This window comes from Malaclemys terrapin, chromosome 23 (genome assembly GCF_027887155.1).
Source record: "Malaclemys terrapin pileata isolate rMalTer1 chromosome 23, rMalTer1.hap1, whole genome shotgun sequence".
In the NCBI taxonomy this organism is placed as follows: Eukaryota; Metazoa; Chordata; order Testudines; family Emydidae; genus Malaclemys; species Malaclemys terrapin.
The window spans coordinates 3,493,883-3,516,671 of record NC_071527.1 but is presented as its reverse complement, the minus strand read 5'-3'; the positions used below and the strand labels follow the sequence as shown (position 1 = coordinate 3,516,671).

The following is a 22,789-nucleotide window of genomic DNA, read 5'->3' as shown; positions in this document are numbered from 1 at the left end:
GCCCACAGGGGCTGCTCTACCCTTGGAGGGACCCCGTGCGTGTGGGGCTTGCCCAGTATTAGAAGCAGGGCAGAGGCAAGGGGGCGTAGCCATCTCCTGGGGAGCCTCCCCGGCCCTGGGCAAAGCTCTCTGCTCTGGGCCTCGTGTCCCGCGCGGGTCTTTGCCCCCCTCCTCTGGGGCTTTACCGGCTGCCCCCTGTTCTGCTCCCTTGGGGTCCCTTCTATTGCACCCCCTGCTGGAGGCTTTGGGTCTGTGCAGCCGTCGAGCTAACGGAGCTAGGTCTGAAGGATCCCAACGACCTGCCCTGGGGACAGGGGGGTGTCACATGAAACCCCATTTTACGGACCTGCTTCCCCACTGCTGGATTTGGCAAGGAGCCACACCCCGCGCCTTGCAGGGCACCTCGGCCAGCCGGCGTCGGAGCTGGGTCTCTGGGGCAGCTGGTCACGGACTGGGAGCCACTGGGGAACCTGAGCCCGCTGGATCAAGCCCATCGGAGATCCCCATTTCGCCTCCTCTGTGTCCCCAGCATGCCAGGCTCTGGCTCCGGCTCCGGCAGCTCCCACGCTGGGCACCCTGTGGGGCGGGTGCCCAGAGCCCCGGCTGCGCCCTGATACCCCACCAGTGTTGGGATGCAGCCACTCCCTCCCCGAGGCGGCCGGGCTGAGAAGATTGTTGCTGCAAAGGATGGGTACCAGGTGGGCACCGGAGCGGCGCCAGGGTTTTTGCCGCCCTAGGCGGGGGTCCTTCAACGCTCCCGGTCTTCGGGGCACTTCGGCGGCGGGTCCCGGAGCGCGGAAGGACCCCCCGCCACAGAATTGCCGCCGAGGGTGGCAAAATGCCGCCCCCCCAAATCCTGCTGCCCCAGGCGACCGCCTAGGTGGCCTAAAAGGAAGCGCTGGCCCTGAGTGGGCGGGGCTAGTTGTAGCCCCTCCCCCCATTAGACAGACCCCACCTGAGGAAGGGAGTGGCATCTGGAGGGGAGGGGTCTGGGAGTCAGGACTCCTGGGTTCTATTCCCAGGTCTGTCGTTTGCTCCCTCTGGCTTGGTATCAAGCCCAGTGGACAGCGGCAGAGAGGGACTGAGAGCAGACGGAGGTCTGGGTGTGCCCATGTGGGGCAAAGAGCCCAGCTTGGACCAAGGACCATAGGCGGACTGGGGCCTGCTGGAGCCCTTGAGCGGAGGAGAGGCGTGGCCTGGCCGTGGAGCCCTGGAGAGAGTTGTGAGGCAGAGGACGAGCTGGGAGGGGGCTGGAGGCGAAGTCCGGCCGGACCGAGAGTCTTTTGCTCGGTGTGTTGATTAGCTCTTACCCCAGAAGGCTCAGCTGGAAGGCCCCAATCACCTCGATGCTGGAGCACACCAAAGATGGTGGTGGGTAAACTGAGGCAGAGCGGCCGCATTGTCACATCCAGGCCCAAGAGGCCGTGCAGGGACAGTCTCTGTGCCACCCCTCTCATGCAAAGCTGGTTCTTGGCTTCGAACTCCTGGGCAGCCCATGACATCGCCCCAGGTGCGCCCTCCCTGTCCCCACCTGGCCAGCCAGGCCCCAGGGGTGGGCGGGAGCAAAGGAGGGGAGATTTTGGCTGAGAACTCTGCCCCTTCCCCCTTCTTCAGAAAATCCCCCTGGGGCCAGGAATGTCCCCACGGAGCCTCGTCTGAAAGGCCCCAGGCAGGAAGGACCAGGAGCTGGGCTCTGGGGATTGTCCTCTCCGGGTATAACGGCTCCAGCGCCCGGTCACTTTGCACAGGTGGCCAGGGCCAGACCGGCCGTCCCCACAGCCCACGGTGAGAAATCGCCCCCAGACGCCAGCCTAGAGCCGAGCCCTTTTCCTGGTAGAAACGGGCCGCTGTGAGGAATTCCCACCCCGCCCCCTGAAGTCAGCGCTGCATGGAGACCCCGCTGCAGCCGCTGGCACCGGGCGCCCTTGGACCTTCGCAGTGCGGCTGTTGATCTTGGCACAGGCTCCTTCAGGAGCGACGGGCAGCGGCTAGATCCCGGCAGAGGGGAGAGGCCAGTGGCGGCCCCACAGATCCAAGTGCAGAGTCCAGGGGGACGTTTGGCCCCAGCCTGGTTTATTTCCACCCCACCCCCAAAGCCATATCAGCCCTGCAGCCTCCCCTGGGTCTTGCTCGGGGTTGGTTCCGACCCCCCCCAGGAGGCTGGATCAGCCCATCACCGACAGCCGAGTCCCCTGTCGCAGTTTGGCTCATTGACTCAGGGCTGGGCCAGTAGAAGCCAGGCTGAGCCGAGCCGAGCCGGGCCAGGAGTCTCCTGTGACGAAATGGGACTGTTCTGAATGTTTCCTCTGAATACTGTGTGGGTGCCTCAGTTTCCCCTATGCATTTCTTAAGTCTCCAGTGTGCATAAATGGCCGACACTCTGTATCCTGGCAACAAATGGCCGGGGCCCTTCCCCCCTGCAAGGGAATAGCTAAAGGTGAACAAAGAGATCAGGAGACCTCCTGACCTGGGAAAGAGACAAAGGGCAGAAAGGAGGGGCTGGAGGGGGTTTCAGTTCGGAGCTGGCTGGGGACGGGAAGTGAGGGCAGATGTGGGTGTCTGGCTCTCTGGGCCCCAGAATGGACCCGGCCGAGGGGTCCCGTTCGCTGGACCTACAAGCTCTGTTTTAGACCGTGTTCCTGTCATCTAATAAACCTCTGTTTTACTGGCTGGCTGAGAGTCACGTCTGCCTGCGAAGTGGGGGTGCAGGACCCTCTGGCTTCCCCACACCCCGCCTGGTCGGACTCGCTGTGGGAAGCGCACGGAGGGGCATATGCTGAATACTCCAATGTCAGACCCAGGAGGCGAAAACGTGTGAGCTCCTTGCCCTGAAGACAGTCTGCTCCGAGGGAGAGGAGGCTCCCCAAAGTCCTGACTGGCTTTGTGGGGAGCAGTTCCAGAGCATCGCCTGGGGACTCCGTGACATCTCCCCCCAGGGCTGGACTGAGCCAAGCCGAGCTGGGCCAGGAGTCTCCCGCCAGGGCTCAGCCCATAGAAGCCAGATTTTGGGGTGCAGGAGGGGGCTCAGGGCTGGGGTAGGAGGTTGGGTGCGGGAGGAGGTGAGGGATGCGGACTCCAGGAGGGGGCGCATGACCGGGGCAGGGGGTTGGGGTGCAGGCTCCGGGAGGGAGTTAGGGTGTGGGAGGGGGTTCTGACCTGGGGCAGGGGGTTGGGATGCAGGCTCCAGGAGGGAGTTAGGGTGTGGGAGGGGGTTCTGACCTGGGGCAGGGGGTTGGGGTGCAGGCTCCGGGAGGGAGTTAGGGTGTGGGAGGAGGTTCTGACCTGGGGCAGGGTGTGGGGTGTGGGAGGCGGTTCGGGCTCCAGCCAGGCGGCGCTTACCTCGGGCAGCTCCCAGTTGGTGGCACAGCAGGGCTAAGGCAGGCTCCTAGGTGCAGGGGGCTCTGCATGCCGCCCCCACAGCTCGCATTGGCCACCGTTCCTGGCCAATGGGGGCTGCGGAGCCAGCACTGGGGGCAGGGGCAGCGCACAGAGCTTCCCTGATCACCCCCGTGCCTAGGGGCCGCAGGGACACGCCAGCCGCTTCCGGGAGCCGTACGGAGCCAGGGCAGGCAGCCTGGCTTAGCCCCGCTGTGCTGCCAACCAGACTTTTAACGGCGCCCTAGGAACGTTGCACATGGGAAATTGCTACTGAGAACCCAATGAAAACGGGCTTAAAATATAGCACTTCCCACCAGGCGCGCACTGCCCCTAGGGGGCGCTGTGTAGTCGCACGTGCCGAATGGCAGAGAAGGGGGAATAACCTTTGGTTATTAGAGACCCCAGGGTCCCTTTGGCAGAGAGTAGCTCTGGCTGCCACACCGTACCCTCCGCTGCAGGAGATGGGCATTGCCTTCACTTCTTATCCAAAGCTGTTGTAGGGTGGTGGTATGAGGCTTTTAAACGGCTGCTGTACCCCACCCCAGAGGCAGCTGCATTTCAACGGGGAGTGGAACAGCTCTACAAACAGCTGCTGTGTCTCACCCCAGAGGTGGCTGCATCTCAGCGCCGGGCGAGGGATCCCGGTGCAAACAGCTGCCAGGCCCAACCCCAGAAGTGGCTGCCTTTTGGTGGTGGGTGGGTTATCCCGGTGTGTAAAACACCTCAGGATCGCGCTCCAGAAACAGAGATGGCTGTTGCTGCTGTAACTGATTCTGCCCACGCAGAACATCCCCACGTCCTGCTGGCTTTCGGCTTCCTTTCTAGCTCCTCGTTCGCACGTAAAGCCAAACGCAGCCCCTTTGGTTCTGAATCACTCTGCACAGGAAGCGTGTGAGGGCTATAAATACTCCAGCCATATGCCTCGCCTCCTGGCCGCGGGGCCTGTGCGCGCCCTGGCTCCCTGGGTGGGCTGCAGAATGCACGCCAGGACCCCGTGTCGAGCGCCGCTTCGGGCATCTAGGAAGGAGGCCGAGGAAGGTCCAGTGGAGAGAGGAGACTCTGGATGCGGGGAGAGGGATGGTAGCCGCTTCCTCTTCCCCAGTGGGAATCCTATTTCGAGGTCCGGTAACTTCCCACTGTCTATTTCTATTCGCTCTGGCTGGCGCCCTGACACCCACCCGTTACGCTGCACTTCTCACCCAGAGCACTTTCCGAAGGAAGGTCAGTATGAGGAAACTGAGGCACTGGGCAAGGGAGTGATTTGGCCGAGGTCAGCGGCAGAGCCAGGGATAGAACCCAGGGCATCCTGACTCCCAGCCCACTGACTCCAGGAAGGGAAGAGGCATTCAAACGCTGGTTAAAAAGATGTGGGTGGCAAAGGGGGCTGGACTGGCTGCCCCCAGGGACTGAGGCTGGGCTCTGCAGCACCCAGCTCTCAGTATCTCAGCCTGACTAATCTGCATATCCTCGTGCAGGTACAGCCTGGGGGGGGGGGGAGGTGAACTCCCCCCACTTGTCCCCTTCCAGCGTTCCCTGCCGGGAGGGATGGGAAGGCAGTTCTGTCTCTGGTGCTGAGATGCAGCCATCGCTTCTCTGGCCTCTGCTTTGGGTGGACGTGCAGAACACTACTGACTTCGTCTGGACTCCCTTTAACTTCCCCCCTGCAAGCGGGCAGGGGCCCAGTGGCACGGCATAGCCGCTCCCAGGGCCTTTGCATCGGGGTGTCCGCGGGGATGGGGGATGGACTCAAAGCCGTAGCTTCCTCCCTGCGCAGGGACTGGCTTGTGCCTTGCCCGTTCAGGGGCTGGTGTGGCCCCGGTGCTGGCCAACTTTGCCGTAAATTGTGGCCCCTGCTTGGGGTGCAGGTCCAATCACGCCTCCTCCTGCCCTTGTCCTGCCCCCAGCCTCTCCATACCCGGCCCCCAGCACTTCCTGCTGTGGAGGCAGGGCAGGGCCCTCTGTGTGGGGTTTTTTCCTGGAGGTAGGGGGGACACCTCCTCCTGTAGCACCTTTGCACCAGGTCAGCTGCTGTGTGGAGTCTCCAGGGCAGGGGCCCCAGCGCACAGGTGTAAGTGACAGCCAAGCCGCCAGGATGGGAGCCCATAAGATTACATAACGGGTCCCATGTGTCCGACTGGCCGGAGGAACCTTTGCTCCCCCCCACCCGCCACGCACAGACAGATCCCCCCTTATCAAGTCAGCCTGCCCCTGGCCCAGCGAGATAAGGGGGGAAACATTGTGGAATCTGGCTTCGATTGGCTGCCATGGGCTGTGGGCGCAGCTGGCCGCAGCTCTCGCTAGGGGAGTGAACTGCGGAACATTGGCATGGCCTGGGGGCCGGGGGGCACCAGGGATGGGGTCCGTGCGCACCGATGCTGGTGGCCGGGATGGGTCAGAAGCCGGGAAGTCCAGCCCGTGGGAGATCCCAACGTCCGAAATTAGTTTTCGGCTCGAATGGGGATGAAGAGTTGAAACGTCCACGGAGTGGAAATTTGGGGCGGGGGGGTTGGAATGTTTCATTGCGGTGACGGTGAACCCAGGAAAGTGGGAAGGAAACACCCCACTTCGAAAGTGCTCCGTCCACAGCGGCACTTCCCCCCGAGGCAGCTTTTCCCCGAGCCAGCTGTCACCTCTTCAGACCCCGGGCGGAGACCCCAGCCCGCTTGTCAGAGGCCAGAAGCTGCCCCTGGCCGCAGCTGGGAACTGGGCTTTCTTGGGCTTGCCCAGCCGGCCGTGGCCCAAAGGAGCGCCCCAGCGGAGAGGCTTGGGGCTGAAGGGGTCATGCGCCTCCCCTCTCCCCGTCCAGGGGACACATGCCTGGACACTGAGTGTTCTCGATCTTCCGCTTTTTACAAAGCTGAACCTCGCAGCTCCACCGCCCTGAGATGGGGCCCTCGGGCTCTCGCACCCCGGTTCCTGGCTCTCCAGGGAGCCCAGATGGCCTGGGGAGAGACTTGCAGCTGGTCAGCTGGAATCCAGCCTTCGGGGGCTCTCTGGTCAGAGCAGAGCTGGACAAAGAGTCTGCTCTGGGAGCATCACCGGCCCCCCCTGAGCCAAACCTCCAGCATTCATCTCCCTCTCGGTGCTGGAGCCCACACCCCGAACCCCCTGTCCCAGGTCGGAACCCCCTCCTACACCCTAACTCCCTCCCAGAGCCCGCACCCTCACCTGCACCCCGAACCCCCTGTCCCAGGTCGGAACCACCTCCTGCACCCTAACTCCCTCCCAGAGCCTGCACCCTCATCTGCACCCCGAACCCCCTGTCCCAGGTCGGACCCCCCTCCTACACCCTAACTCCCTCCCAGACCCTGCACCCCCACCTGCACCCCAGCCCCATGCCCCATGTCGGACCCCCCTCCTACACCCTAACTCCCTCCCAGACCCCACACCCCCACCTGCACCCCAGCCCCATGCCCCAGATCTGAACCCCCTCCTGCATCCTAACTCCCTCCCAGACCCCACCCTCCCACACGAACCCCATGCCCCATGTCGGAACCTACTCCTGCACCCTAACTCCCTCCCAGACCCTGCACCCCCATCTGCACCCCAGCCCCATGCCCCAGATCTGAACCCCCTCCTGCACCCTAACTCCCTCCCAGACCCCGCACCCCCACCTGCACCCCAGCCCCATGCCCCAGGTCTGAACCCCCTCCTGCACCCTAACTCCCTCCCAGACCCCGCACCCCCACCTGCACCCCAGCCCCATGCCCCAGGTCTGAACCCCCTCCTGCACCCTAACTCCCTCCCAGACCCCGCACCCCCACCTGCATCCCAAACCCCCTGTCCCAGGTCGGAACCCCCTCCTGCACCCTAACTCTCTGCCAGACCCTGCACCCCACCTGCACCCCAGCCCCATGCCCCAGATCTGAACCCCCCCTGCACCCTAACTCCCTCCCAAACCCCGCACCCCCACCTGCATCCCAAACCCCCTGTCCCAGGTCGGAACCCCCTCCTGCATCCTAACTCCCTCCCAGACCCCACACCCCCACCTGCACCCCAGCCCCATGCCCCAGGTTGGAACCCCCTCCTGCACCCTAACTCCCTCCCAGACCCCGCACCCCCACCTGCATCCCAAACCCCCTGTCCCAGGTCGGAACCCCCTCCTGCACCCTAACTCCCTCCAGACCCCGCACCTTCACCTGCACCCCAACCCCCATGCCCCAGGTCGGAACCCCCTCCTGCATCCTAACTCCCTCCCAGACCCCACACCCCCACCTGCACCCCAGCCCCAGGCTCCAGATCTGAACCCCCTCCTGCATCCTAACTCCCTCCCAGACCCCACACCCCCACCTGCACCCCAGCCCCATGCCCCAGATCTGAACCCCCTCCTGCACCCAAACACCCTCCAAGTGCCACACCCCAACCCCTGCCCCAGCTCTGAGCCCCCTCCCAGAGCCCGCACCCCCCCCCGCACCCTAACTCCCTGCCCCAGCCTAGAGCCCCCTCCCGCACACTAAACCCCTCATTTCTGGCCCCACCCTGGAGCCTGCAACCCTAGCTGGAGCCCTCACCCCCTCCCACATCCCAAACCCCTGCCTCAGCACAGTGAAAGTGAGTGAGGGGCAGTGGAGAGCAAGTGAGGAAGGGAGGGGGGGCTGGAGTGAGTGGGGGTGCGGCCTCAGGGCAGGGGCGGGGCAAGGGTGTTCGGTTTTGCGCAATTAGAAAGTTGCTACCTTGATGGCCGGTCCTTAACAATTATTGTCCAGGCCATCATGCACGTGGGGCCAGTTCTTCTTCAGTCAGACCAGCCCAGACAGCCACCTGGACGAGCAGCCCATCCTGGCCGTGAGGAGGAATTAACCCCTTCCTTCCCTGGGGCCGACAATCCAAAGGGAGTGGGGAAACTGAGTCATGCATTGCTGCCCCCCCCCTAATAATAGTAAAGAAATGTCCATGTTCTCCATCCTGGCCTTGCAGGGGTCTCTGGATGACCAGGGATGTTAGCAGGAGCTGCCATCCAGCCCCTTTCGCCAGGATGAATTGCTGCTAAACTGATAACATCTCATTCACACTGGTGCAAATCTGGAGTGACTCCAATACAGCGAGGGGCTTGGATTCTCCATTGTATCCAGGACCCTTTGTTCTGCTCCAGCACTGTAAAGGGGTCTTAACAGAGGGGAAATGACCCCTAAGAATCAGTGTGGAGCCGGCATAAGATCCCTGCACCAACCTTGCTCCTGGTGTATGGGGTGGATCAGGGGCACGGCTGCAACGCACTGAATTATGGGTATTCTTTGTTCCAGAGCGGGCGAGGGCAGGGCAGAAATTAGAGCAGCCCTGAGGCTGCTGTAAGAGCAGGATCTGGACGAGCTGGAGCGGAAGGTGGCTTATATCCTAGCCCTGTCGCATTGGAAACTGCAGGGGAGAGCGGAACGCAGCCCCGTACGCTGGTGTCGGTCCCGTGGTGCTGCCCTCAGACCCCGCTTCCCTAGCTACATCTGCTGGGGCCCACGCCCCAGGGGGCAGTGAGGTTCTCCGCACGGAGCTCAGCCTTGGCTTTGGGAGTCGACGCAGGGTCACCCCCGGTTTCCCAGTGGGAGGACCGGCCCGATTTAGACACCCGAGCTGTCGGCTGTCCTGCCCCCTGCACTCCGAGCCCTCGACCCTCCAGCCCCTACCCCAGGAGCAGTGCTGGGCCGCGGCCAGGAGAAGGCAAATCCAGCTGAGAGCTGGGGGCCGAGGAGGGGAGCCCGGAGCCAAGCCACGCTGAGAGGCCCCCAAGCCGGAAGCTCGGCAGGGGACCAGTCCGGTTGTCCCCACTTGGGGACCAGGTGCGAGTGTCAGACCCAGAGCCGAGCGTCCCTGAGCCAGCTGCGTGCTGCCCTCAGGAGCCTTGGCTGTTGGATCAGACCCCGTCTCGCCGAAAAAAGAAAAAAGATCTAATTGAAGGAGCATGTTTGCTCAGACGGGGGAGGACTTTTGCCCCCCCGCTGGCTTGGCACCCCTCAGCGTGCTGTTTGGGTGCGTGGACGCAAGTTGAGCAAGCAGCGATTGGCAACAGCTCCGACCAGCCCTGCTACGCCCCCTCTCCGCCCCCAGCGGGCCGGCTGCAGAGAGCCAGGATTCACAGTCCCACGGTCCCGAGCGCTGCCCCCCCAGGAGGCGACCCCCAGGAGCAGACAGCAAGAGCCTGCGGCAGGGGCTAGCAAGTCCCAGGCCACCTGCGGCTTGGGGAGCTGGCAGCAGCCTCTTGAGTGGCCCCTGGAAGCAGGGCAGGCCCTGGCGTGCGAGGCCGACCCGGCCTGGCCCCTGATGGGGAATGACTGTTTGGTGAGGGCAGGCCCGCCCCAAGCTCAGCTCCCAGTGCCCGCTGGGCGCTGTGCAGTGCTAGCCGTGGCAGCTGCGTGGTGGCTCCTGGCACCGGCTGGGGCAGGCCTGGGATCCGCGTGTGGGGATGGGGAGGGACTTGCTAGCTGACTGAGGTCACGCGCACACAGATACAGCGTTTTATTGAGGGCACCGGACAGAGGCGGCTCAGGGAGGGAGGAACAGACATCTTAAAGGGCTGTGGGCGCCTCACGGACAGAGAAGCCGGACCGCGTCCCTCCCGTCGGGACCAGCTCGCCCCTCTCCCCAAACCACTCTCCTGGTTCCACAGGACTCGGCGCGCGCCAGCTGATGTCCCAGGCTGCAGCTCCGATTCGGTGCCAAGTAGGGTGACCAGATGTCCCGATTTTATAGGGACAGTCCCGATATTCAGGGCTTTTTCTTATATAGGGACCTATTACCCCCCACCCCCAGTCCCGATTTTTCACACTTGCTATCTGGTCACTCTAGTGCCAAGTGACGTGGTGTGGCCCCCTGTTCCCCGCCCCGCACAGCCGCAGACTCAGAGATCCCAAGGCCCCTTCTGACTGTCTCGTCTGAGTCCCTGGGTAGTATCCCCACCTAGAGCAGAGCTTTTGGAAAATCATCCAGTCCCCATTGCAAAATGGTTCGTGATGGCGAAGCTGCCCCGGCACTTGGTAAATTGTGCCCGTGGCTAGTTACTCTCCCCAGCAAGAATTTACGCCTTCTTTCCTCCCGTCTGAATTTGTCTAGGCAGCACTGACCTCCTCTCTGACCCTACCCAGCATCTCCCCCTGGCGGTCTCTGAGGTCTGGGGGGCTCAGTCCAATTTCCCTGCAGGGTGGGTCTTCACATGGCAGAACCCACTGCTGCAAAGGGGCCCTGGCTGGGGTCCGCAGGACGGCTCGGGAAAGGGCGGAGGGAGGCCGTTTGCTGGGGGTGAGATTCCAGTACCTGTCTTCTGGAGAGAAGGTGCTTGACACAGCACGGTTCAGCGGCACAATCAGTCATGTACGTGAAGGACGTGAATTCCAACAGCAGGACCAGTGGGAACGGGGCCTCGGCGTGGGAATCTCTGTCCAGTCCCGGTTCGAGGGAGGAATCGCTCAGTGCAAAGGCAGCTGTGTGCGCGCCAGGCAGCGGGTTAGGTGCAGCCGCAGGCCTCCACGATCATGTCGGGGATGTCGGTCTTGACGACGTTGCTGTCCTGGTCGTAGTAGAGCAGAGAGAGGGGCCGGCGGCGCGTGGGGACGCAGCAGGAGCTGAAGGCGGCGTGCGCGTCATTGGCCTTGATGAGATTCAGGATGGCTGTGTGGAAGGAGGAGGCCAGGCCGGGCATGCCGGCCACGTGGGTGGGGCAGGGCCCCGTGCAGTAGTTCATGCGGTAGCCCTCCGGCTGGATGATCCAGTCCTCCCAGCCGATCTCCTTGAAGTCAACGAAGAACTGCTTCCTGCAGCACGTCCTGGACTTGCTATTGCACTCGACGGCCCGGCGGCGAATCCGGTGTCGGGGCCTGGCCCGGGCCTTGGCCACCATGAACGGCCGGTGAGAGTCGCTGCTGCTGAGAAGCAGGGCAGGCTCCGGGCTTCCTTCAAACTCCAGCTCCGCCGTTAGTCTCTGGCCGCCTTTGCTGAAGAAGCTCTGGACAGCTGTCCTCACCTCCACCGCGGCCCAGCCTCCCCGCTTCACCTCCAGCTGCCTCCTGCCGACCAGCGTCGGGTTTGCATCGCCCGGCTCGGACAACAGCAGCTTTGCCGTGACCCTGCGCGCGGGGCCGCTGGGGGCTGCCAGGAACACGTACATGTCGGCATGGAGGATTTGCACGCTTCTCCCGGCATCCTGGGTGAAGTGGAAGTGCAGACGTGTCCTGTTGGGAGCGGAGGGCCCTGCAGACAAAGCAGCAAGGGGGGCATTAGGAAAGGAACAGTGAGGTCTCCACGTTGACGCTGGGCTAGGCTGGCATTGGGGCGGGTCAGGAGTGCCCTTTCTATTGGGGATGGGGGGAACTAGACGAGAGGGAACAGGAGACCACTGCATTAAATGCTAAGCACAGCCCTGGGGCCATGGCGCAGGACTCCACCGACCGTGATATGCCACGGCTGGCGTGGCCCTGTTTTCCTTCACCTCCAGACTTACTCCAATGGCGTGCAGCAGAATCTAGGCTAGGCTGGTAATTCTGGTGTCCTTTCCTAAATTCCCTTTGCTGGTAAAGCTGGAGAAAGATATGGGGCCAGATCTTCAGCTGGTGACTATCCTCATTGACTTTAATGAAGCGACACTGACACCAGCTGAGAATCTGGCCCATTTTCCACTTCCTGCTGCTTAAATCACTGTGCGGTGTTTCTGTGCTGTTTTATCCCACCCCAGAGGCAGCTGCATTTCAGCAGGGGATAATGTGATCCTCGCGTATAGCTCCTGTTTCCAGATCCCTTAGGAGACGCCGCCTATAAATGTAAGATCATTGTTCTCCCGGCATTACAGATCTAAATACGAAAAGAAAAATCCCTTTCTTTGCATCTGCATCTAGAGCAGAGGTGGGCAAACTATGGCCCGCGGGCCACATGTGGCCTGTGGGACCATCCTGCCCGACCCTTAAGCTCCCTGCCGGGGAGGCTAGCTCCCGGCCCCTCTGTGGCGAACTGGGACTGTTCTTAATGTGGTCTTTGAATGCTGAGGGGGAAGTTTGGCTGGGACGGTCTGCATTGGGGAATGGGAGACTGGCCTTAAGGGACAATACCTGAGCATGTAACATGAGAATCCAGAAAGGGGGTTGGAGGCCAGGTGACACCTCTGCCCGGGAAATGGACAAAAGGCTGAATGAGAGACGCTGGAGGGAGTTAGAGTTTTGGAGATGGCTGGTGAAATGGAGTGGGGCCCAGACGGGGCTCTGCCCCCCCCAGGGCTGTGGTGTCCTTGGGGCCCCTAGATGAACCAAACTAAAGGGGTCCTGTTGTCTGTACCTGCAAGACTGTCTTGGACTGTGTTCCTGTCGTCTAAATAAACCTTCTGCTTTACTGGCTGGCTGAGAGTCATGGTAAATCACAGGAAGCTGGGGGTGCAGGGCCTGGTGTCCCCCCACACTATGTGACAACTGGTGGCAGCCGTGGGATCTACTGCACCCCGTGGACGGCGCTTCCTGCAGTAAGTGATTGGGGAGCAGTAAAATGAAGGGGGTTTGACGGGGACCAGGTGTGCTATAAAGTAAAAAAAAAAAAAAATGATTTCAGGGGGCGATTAACCTCTGGGAGTGTGTGATCAGAGAGAAGGACTTTTGCAGTGACAGGGTCCTCCGGGGGATCGCAGCGAGCGGTCCCAGAGACGGAGGAGTCTGCAGCTCGACCCTGGCAAAGAGGTGGTGACCTAAAAAAGGGCTGGCACACTAGTGGTTCCTGTTGTCTGTACCTGCAAGACCTGTCTTGGACTGTGTTCCTGTCGTCTAAATAAACCTTCTGCTTTACTGGCTGGCTAAGAGTCATGGTAAATCGCAGAAAGCCGGGGGTACAGGGCCTTGTGTCCCCGCACACTCTGTGACACCCTCCCCTGCTGTCCCCCCTCCCCTGCGCTCTGGGCGGTGGGACTGCCTGTCCTGCTGTTCTGAGTGGCATGGTAAGGGGGAGGGGAGGTTGGATAAGAGGCAGCGGTCCTGGGGGGCAGTCAGGGGACAGGGAGCAGGGGGCAGTTGGATGGGGTGGAGGTTCTGGGGGGGTGGTGGTCAGGGGGGTTGGATAAGGGGCAGGGAGTCCCGGAGGGCAATCAGGGGACAGGGAGCAGGGGGCGGTTGGATGGGGCGGAGGTTCCGGGGGGGGGGGGGCGCGGTCAGGGGATGGCGGGTTAGATAGGCGTGGGAGTCCCGAGGGGCCTGTCAAGGGCCGGGTGCATGGATAGGGGGTGGGGCAGTCGGGGACAAGGAGCAGAGGGGGTTGGATGGGTCGGGGGTTCTGTGGGGGGCAGCCAGGGGGCAGGAAGTGTGTGGGGGCGGATAGGAGGCGGGGGCCAGGCTGTTGGGGGCGGCACGCCCTTCCCTGCCTGGCTCTCCGTACAGTTTTGGAACCCCGATGTGGCTCTCGGGCCAAAAAGTTTGCCCACCCCTGCTCTAGAGGGTGGATTGATGGGCCATGATGCATGTTCATTGACTCCCTGCAGCCACATCTTTGTGCTAGGAGATTCTCTGTCCAGGCCCGGATCGGGCTACAACGTATTACGGAGGAGCACTGTTCTGGGATGTTTTAAGAACATAGTGTGTCATTCCTCTGGCCAATGGGCTGGCCTATCCCACACAGGCCTGTGACGTGGCACGGGGTGTCCAGACCTGCCTCCGTGGGTGTCCAGACACAATATACCACGGAGGCTCCCTGGCCGACAGCTCCTTCCACAGGCAAAGTGACATCCATGGAAAAATACACACAAGGGCCTGGCCCAGCAATCGTCTTGCTGGCTGCACTTCAGACAACTCTGTGCCCAGCCAAAACCATTACCAAGAGACTTCTGCACTTGCCAGCCCGGGCCGCCCTGGGCAGCTCGCTGGTGAGCTAAGCAGGCGGGTGCTAGTGAGTCTGTGGGTTGGAGCCTGCCAAGGAAAGCCCAGCGCTTTGGTGGTCTTCTCAGTCTGGCCCAAGCGGGCACTTGGCAGAGTGCTAGGGGGCGCGGTGCTGGCTTTCACCGGAAACACCGTCTTCATTGCCATCGGCGCCAAAGAGCTGACAGGGCTTTTTTATATAATGACAGGATAGGATGTGAGGCTGGGGGTGTCAGCCCTGGGGCGCTGGCTAAATTCCGCATTGGGAAGTCGCTTTTTATCCCAAGCACCTGGTATTTCAGCTGGATACGTTGATCTTCACCTCCAGTGGGTTTAGTGCTGCTGAGGGAGAGTCGGGGCTATGTTCCACCCCAGAGGCGGCTGAATTTCCAGGGAAGGAGAAATTAATCCTGTTTAAACTGGGATAGTGAAGGATCCCACAGCACTTTACAAGCTACATGCACTCAGCAACGCCCTCTGAACATGGAGCTGCATCTGGGGTGGAACACGGCAGCTGTTGGACAGCAGCACGCCCCAACCATCTAGCGCCCCCTGGACTCTCTCCACAGAGTTACATTAGATCCTCTCCCGCCTAGCTTTGAGCTAACGAGTCAGAAGGGTTTTCAAGTACAGTACCATGAAGCCAGTGGAACAAAAATTAAACTAAGCAAAAGGCCACGTTCACCGCTGCCATCTACCACTGCCTTCACCGGGGGCTAGCCAGCCAGCCAGCCATCTACCGCTGCCTTCACCGGGGGCTAGCCAGCCAGCCAGCCATCTACCGCTGCCTTCACCAGGGGCTAACCAGCCAGCCAGCCATCTACCGCTGCCTTCACCGGGGGCTAGCCAGCCAGCCAGCCATCTACCGCTGCCTTCACCGGGGACTAGCCAGCCATCCATCCATCTACCGCTGCCTTCACCGGGGGCTAGCCAGCCAGCCAGCCATCTACCGCTGCCTTCACCGGGGGCCAGCCAGCCAGCCAGCCATCTACCGCTGCCTTCACCGGGGGCTAGCCAGCCAGCCATCTACCGCTGCCTTCACCGGGGGCTAGCCAGCCAGCCATCTACCGCTGCCTTCACCGGGGGCCAGCCAGCCAGCCATCCATCTACCGCTGCCTTCACCGGGGGCTAGCCAGCCAGCCATCCATCTACCGCTGCCTTCACCGGGGGCCAGCCAGCCAGCCAGCCATCTACCGCTGCCTTCACCGGGGACTAGCCAGCCAGCCAGCCATCTACCGCTGCCTTCACCGGGGGCTAGCCAGCCAGCCAGCCATCTACCGCTGCCTTCACCGGGGGCCAGCCAGCCAGCCATCTACCGCTGCCTTCACCGGGGGCTAGCCAGCCAGCCAGCCATCTACCGCTGCCTTCACTGGGGGCTAGCCAGCCAGCCAGCCATCTACCGCTGCCTTCACCGGGGACTAGCCAGCCAGCCAGCCATCTACCGCTGCCTTCACCGGGGGCTAGCCAGCCAGCCAGCCATCTACCGCTGCCTTCACCGGGGACTAGCCAGCCAGCCAGCCATCTACCGCTGCCTTCACCGGGGGCTAGCCAGCCAGCCATCTACCGCTGCCTTCACCGGGGACTAGCCAGCCAGCCAGCCATCTACCGCTGCCTTCACCGGGGACTAGCCAGCCATCCATCCATCTACCGCTGCCTTCACCGGGGGCTAACCAGCCAGCCAGCCATCTACCGCTGCCTTCACCGGGGACTAGCCATCCATCCATCCATCTACCGCTGCCTTCACCGGGGGCCAGCCAGCCAGCCAGCCATCTACCGCTGCCTTCACCGGGGGCTAACCAGCCAGCCAGCCATCTACCGCTGCCTTCACCGGGGACTAGCCAGCCATCTACCGCTGCCTTCACCGGGGACTAGCCAGCCAGCCATCCATCTATCGCTGCCTTCACTGGGGGCTAGCCAGCCAGCCATCTACCGCTGCCTTCACCGGGGGCCAGCCAGCCAGCCATCTACCGCTGCCTTCACCGGGGACTAGCCAGCCAGCCAGCCAGCCAGCCATCTACCGCTGCCTTCACCGGGGGCTAGCCAGCCAGCCAGCCATCTACCGCTGCCTTCACCGGGGGCTAGCCAGCCAGCCAGCCATCTACCGCTGCCTTCACCGGGGGCCAGCCAGCCAGCCAGCCATCTACCGCTGCCTTCACCGGGGGCTAGCCAGCCAGCCAGCCATCTACCGCTGCCTTCACCGGGGGCCAACCAGCCAGCCATCTACCGCTGCCTTCACCGGGGGCCAGCCAGCCAGCCAGCCATCTACCGCTGCCTTCACCGGGGGCCAGCCAGCCATCTACCGCTGCCTTCACCGGGGGCCAGCCAGCCAGCCAGCCATCTACCGCTGCCTTCACCGGGGGCCAGCCAGCCATCTACCGCTGCCTTCACCGGGGGCCAGCCAGCCAGCCAGCCATCTACCGCTGCCTTCACCGGGGGCCAGCCAGCCAGCCAGCCATCTACCGCTGCCTTCACTGGGGGCTAGCCAGCCAGCCAGCCATCTACTGCTGCCTTCACCGGGGACTAGCCAGCCAGCCATCTACCGCTCCCTTCACCGGGGACTAGCCAGCCAGCCAGCCATCTACCGCTGCCTTCACCGGGGACTAGCCAGCCAGCCAGCCATCTACCGCTCCCTTCACCGGGGGCTAGCCAGCCAGCCAGCCATCTACCGCTCCCTTCACCGGGGGCTAGCCAGCCAGCCAGCCATCTACCGCTGCCTTCACCGGGGGCTAACCAGCCAGCCAGCCATCTACCGCTGCCTTCACTGGGGGCTAGCCAGCCAGCCAGCCATCTACTGCTGCCTTCACCGGGGACTAGCCAGCCAGCCAGCCATCTACCGCTGCCTTCACCGGGGGCCAGCCAGCCAGCCAGCCATCTACCGCTGCCTTCACCGGGGGCCAGCCAGCCAGCCAGCCATCTACCGCTGCCTTCACCGGGGCCTAGCCAGACAGACAGCCATCTACCGCTGCCTTCACCGGGGGCCAGCCAGCCAGCCAGCCATCTACCGCTGCCTTCACCGGGGCCTAGCCAGACAGACAGCCATCTACCGCTGCCTTCACCGGGGGCTAGCCAGACAGACAGCCATCTACCGCTGCCTTCACCGGGGCCTAGCCAGACAGACAGCCATCTACCGCTGCCTTCACCGGGGGCTAGCCAGACAGACAGCCATCTACCGCTGCCTTCACCGGGGACTAGCCAGCCATCCATCTACCGCTGCCTTCACCGGGGGCTAGCCAGCCAGCCAGCCATCTACCGCTGCCTTCACCGGGGACTAGCCAGCCAGCCATCTACCGCTGCCTTCACCGGGGGCTAGCCAGCCAGCCAGCCACGTACCGCTGCCTTCACCGGGGGCTAGCCAGCCAGCCAGCCATCTACCGCTGCCTTCACCGGGGGCTAGCCAGCCAGCCAGCCATCTACCGCTGCCTTCACCGGGGGCCAACCAGCCAGCCATCTACCGCTGCCTTCACCGGGGGCCAGCCAGCCAGCCAGCCATCTACCGCTGCCTTCACCGGGGGCCAGCCAGCCATCTACCGCTGCCTTCACCGGGGGCCAGCCAGCCAGCCAGCCATCTACCGCTGCCTTCACCGGGGGCCAGCCAGCCATCTACCGCTGCCTTCACCGGGGGCCAGCCAGCCAGCCAGCCATCTACCGCTGCCTTCACCGGGGGCCAGCCAGCCAGCCAGCCATCTACCGCTGCCTTCACTGGGGGCTAGCCAGCCAGCCAGCCATCTACTGCTGCCTTCACCGGGGACTAGCCAGCCAGCCATCTACCGCTCCCTTCACCGGGGACTAGCCAGCCAGCCAGCCATCTACCGCTGCCTTCACCGGGGACTAGCCAGCCAGCCAGCCATCTACCGCTCCCTTCACCGGGGGCTAGCCAGCCAGCCAGCCATCTACCGCTCCCTTCACCGGGGGCTAGCCAGCCAGCCAGCCATCTACCGCTGCCTTCACCGGGGGCTAACCAGCCAGCCAGCCATCTACCGCTGCCTTCACTGGGGGCTAGCCAGCCAGCCAGCCATCTACTGCTGCCTTCACCGGGGACTAGCCAGCCAGCCAGCCATCTACCGCTGCCTTCACCGGGGACTAGCCAGCCAGCCATCTACCGCTGCCTTCACCGGGGGCTAGCCAGCCAGCCAGCCATCTACCGCTGCCTTCACCGGGGACTAGCCAGCCAGCCATCTACCGCTGCCTTCACCGGGGGCTAGCCAGCCAGCCAGCCATCTACCGCTGCCTTCACCGGGGGCTAGCCAGCCAGCCAGCCATCTACTGCTGCCTTCACCGGGGGCTAACCAGCCAGCCAGCCATCTACCGCTGCCTTCACCGGGGACTAGCCATCCATCCATCCATCTACCGCTGCCTTCACCGGGGGCTAGCCAGCCAGCCAGCCATCTACCGCTGCCTTCACCGGGGGCTAGCCAGCCAGCCAGCCATCTACCGCTGCCTTCACCGGGGGCTAACCAGCCAGCCAGCCATCTACCGCTGCCTTCACTGGGGGCCAGCCAGCCAGCCATCTACCGCTGCCTTCACCGGGGGCTAGCTAATTCTGCTCCACAGCTGACATCTCTGCTGCTGTGAATGGGACCTGTCCCGCTGACTTCAATGGTGTTTCACCCCTCTACGCCCGCAGAGAACTTGGCCTTATGGAATTGTAGCCATGGGCTGGAAGGGACCTCGAGGGTTTATCCAGTCCATCCCCCTGTGCTGAGACAGGACCAAGTGACAAGTCCTGACAGGTGTTTCTCCAACCTGCTCTTAAAAACCTCCAGCGAGGGGGATCCCACCACCTCCCTTGAGCCGATCCCCGAGCTTAATTACTCTCTTAGTTAGAAGAAGAACAGGAGTACTTGTGGCACCTTAGAGACTAACAAATTTATTAGAGCATAAGCTTTCGTGGACTACAGCCCACTTCTTCGGATGCATATAGAATGGAACATATAATGAGGAGATATATATACACACATACAGAGAGCATAAACAGGTGGGAGTTGTCTTACCAACTCTGAGAGGCCAATTAATTAAGAGAAAAAAAAAAAAAAAAAAAAAAAAAAAAACCTTTTGAAGTGATAATCAAGCTAGCCGAGTACAGACAGTGTGATAAGAAGTGTGAGAGTACTTACAAGGGGAGATAGTCAACGTTTGTAATGGCTCAGCCATTCCCAGTCCTTATTCAAACCGGAGTTGATTGTGTCTAGTTTGCATATCAATTCCAGCTCAGCAGTCTCTCGTTGGAGTCTGTTTTTGAAGTTTTTCTGTTGTAATATAGCCACCCGCAGGTCTGTCACTGAATGACCAGACAGGTTAAAGTGTTCTCCCACTGGTTTTTGAGTATTTTGATTCCTGATGTCAGATTTGTGTCCATTAATTCTTTTGCGTAGAGACTGTCCGGTTTGGCCAATGTACATGGCAGAGGGGCATTGCTGGCACATGATGGCATAGATCACATTGGTAGATGTGCAGGTGAACGAGCCCCTGATGGTATGGCTGATGTGATTAGGTCCTATGATGATGTCACTTGAATAGATATGTGGACAGAGTTGGCATCGGGGTTTGTTACAAGGATAGGTTCCTGGGTTAGTGGTTTTGTTCAGTGATGTGTGGTTGCTGGTGAGTATTTGCTTTAGGTTGGGGGGTTGTCTGTAAGCGAGGACAGGTCTGTCTCCCAAGATCTGTGAGAGTAAAGGATCATCTTTCAGGATAGGTTGTAGATCTCTGATGATGCGCTGGAGAGGTTTTAGTTGGGGGCTGAAGGTGACAGCTAGTGGTGTTCTGTTATTTTCTTTGTTGGGCCTGTCTTGTAGGAGGTGACTTCTGGGTACTCGTCTGGCTCTGTCAATCTGTTTTTTCACTTCAGCAGGTGGGTATTGTAGTTTTAAGAATGCTTGATAGAGATCTTGTAGGTGCTTGTCTCTATCCGAGGGATTGGAGCAAATGCGGTTATATCTTAGAGCTTGGCTGTAGACAATGGATCGTGTGGTGTGTCCTGGATGGAAGCTGGAGGCATGTAGGTAAGTGTAGCGGTCAGTAGGTTTCCGGTATAGGGTGGTATTGATGTGACCATCACTTATTAGCACAGTAGTGTCCAGGAAATGGACCGCTTGTGTGGATTGATCTAGGCTGAGGTTGATGGTGGGATGGAAATTATTGAAATCATGGTGAAATTCCTCAAGGGCTTCTTTTCCATGGGTCCAGATGATGAAGATGTCATCAATGTAGCGCAAGTAGAGTAGGGGCGTTAGGGGATGAGAGCTAAGGAAGCGTTGTTCTAAGTCAGCCATAAAAATGTTGGCATATTGTGGGGCCATGCGGGTAACCACTTTAACCTGTCTGGTCATTCAGTGACAGACCTGCGGGTGGCTATATTACAACAGAAAAACTTCAAAAACAGACTCCAAAGAGAGACTACAGAGCTAGAATTGATATGCAAACTAGACACAATCAACTCCGGTTTGAATAAGGACTGGGAATGGCTGAGCCATTACAAACGTTGACTATCTCCCCTTGTAAGTACTCTCACACTTCTTATCACACTGTCTGTACTCGGCTAGCTTGATTATCACTTCAAAAGTTTTTTTTTTTTTTTTTTTTTTTTTTTCTCTTAATTAATTGGCCTCTCAGAGTTGGTAAGACAACTCCCACCTGTTTATGCTCTCTGTATGTGTGTATATATATCTCCTCATTATATGTTCCATTCTATATGCATCCGAAGAAGTGGGCTGTAGTCCACGAAAGCTTATGCTCTAATAAATTTGTTAGTCTCTAAGGTGCCACAAGTACTCCTGTTCTTCTTTTTGCGGATACAGACTAACACGGCTGTTACTCTGAAACTTCTCTTAGTTAGAAAGATTTTCCTCATATCAAACCTAAATCTCCCTTGCTGCTGCTGAAGCCCATTGCTTCTTGTTCCACCTTCAGTGGATACAGAGAACAATTATCACCAGCCTCTTTGTAACAGCCCTTAACACACTGGAAGAGTGTTACTAGGTCCCCCTCAGTCTTCTAGACTGTCCAATTATTTTAACCTTTCCTCAGAGGTCAGGTTTTCTAAACCTTTGATCATTTTTTGCTGCTCTCCTCTGGACTCTCTCCAGTTTGTCCCCATCTTTCCTAAAGTGCGGTGCCCAGAGCTGGTCACAACACGCCCGCTGATCCCCCGCCGCGTGTCTTACCTCCGACACTCCTGTTAATACATCTCCAAATGACAGGAGCCTTTTTCGCAACTGCGTCCCGTTGTTGACTCATCGGCAATTTGTGATCCACTCTCCCGCCCCCCCGACCCTTTTCAGCAGTACGGCCACCTCGCCAGTTCCCCTCCCCGCAACCAACATGTAGTTGTGCGTTTGATTTTTCCTTCCTCGGTGAAGTACTTTGCCCTCTGTCTTTATTGAATTACATCTTGTTGATTTCAGATCAAAGCTCTGATTCGTCAAGGTCATTTTGAATTCTAAACCTGAACGCCAAAGCTTGCTACCCCTCCACCTTGATGTCATCCGCAAGTTGTAGAAGCATTCCCCCCACTCCACTACCCAAGTCACTGATGAAAATATTGACTAGTGCCAGACCCAGGGCTTCCCCCTGCAGGACCCCGCTAAACCCTCTCCCCCAGTTTGACAGTGAACTACTCTTATGTGTTTATTTCCTTGCGGTGTAAGGTTGGACCTAAGTGCTTGGGGGAGTGATTTATGTTCCTGCACCCTTTTGGGGTTGCAATGGGGTAAAATGCCCCCTTGCAGAGGCCCCTCTTGGGGGATGTCTCTTTCCCACGATATGCCCCTGCAGCACCCCTTGAGACACCCCGTGAGACCTTACAGACCTGGCTCAGCAAAGCTGAGAATCTCATAGTCTTGCTCATCGGTCTTGGGGCTCTGGCTTGGCATCTCCAACGTGACGCCCGGGTTCGTGCGCCCGACACGGAGCCTCCCCAGAGCTGTCAGGAGGCCCGCGCTGAAGACTGGCTGGGTCACATTGGGTCGCTCCTTCAAGTGCAGCTTGGAGAGAATACTCCGTTTTGCTAGCTCAATGAGGAACGTCTTCTGCACGTCTGGGGCCAGGGCTGGCGTCTCGCAGGCAGGGCATCGACCTGCCCCGGGCTCGGCTACTCCGATGAGTATTAAAAGCAGGAGGGCTTGTCCGGTGGCCATCTCTTTCTGATCCCCGCAGGCAGATTTTCTCAAACAGCACAAGGTCTGGTACCACCACAGCAATGGAGCTGGGTTCCCGTCTGGAAAAGGAGCCCCACAAAGTCAGTGCCGGGAGGGTAAAACTAAAAGCCAACGTGGAGACTGCACTTCTGTGAGCTGATTTCCCGCTCCTGGATTACCGGGAAGTCTCGTTTCACTGCCTCTGACGCAAATATTGGCTGATCCCAGGGCAGATAAACGCCCCTCTGATCCCGCAAGAACGTTTCTGTAGGACACAAATTTTGGAGGTGTTAAGGTAGACCTGGGGGAGAGGTGTGTTTGGGGTCCTGCTGGATCTGGCTGGGTTTTGTGACTTAGTAGCTAAGATCAATTAAAAAAAAAAAAAGGCTGAAAACATGGCTGATTTGGGACCGAACACAGGAGTCGGTGCGTGACTATTACATTTGTATTGGGATAGCGACTACAGGTGTC

The 22,789-nt window shown here is 60.3% G+C and overlaps 1 protein-coding gene across 1 annotated transcript; it reads right to left on the bottom strand.

Moving 5' to 3' along the window:
* Positions 1-9,801: 9,801 nt before the first annotated feature.
* On the bottom strand, positions 9,802-22,478 carry INHBC (inhibin subunit beta C). Its single transcript, XM_054012915.1, has 2 exons — positions 21,991-22,478; positions 9,802-11,553 (listed from the first exon to the last, which is right to left on the bottom strand). The coding sequence occupies exons 1-2, from the start codon at positions 22,316-22,318 to the stop codon at positions 10,811-10,813; spliced, it is 1,071 nt and encodes a 356-aa protein (XP_053868890.1). The 5' UTR covers positions 22,319-22,478; the 3' UTR covers positions 9,802-10,810.
* Between the last annotated feature and the right edge of the window lie 311 nt (positions 22,479-22,789).

What these genes read in the sequence shown, in the direction of transcription:
- INHBC (XM_054012915.1), bottom strand. Translation starts at nt 22,318, where the DNA reads ATGGCCACCGGACAAGCCCTCCTGCTTTTAATACTCATCGGAGTAGCC. An exon ending in TCTCAGCTTTGCTGAGCCAG is followed by an intron (nt 11,554 to 21,990) that starts GTCTGTAAGGTC and finishes CTTTGTCTGCAG; the next exon opens with GGCCCTCCGCTCCCAACAGG.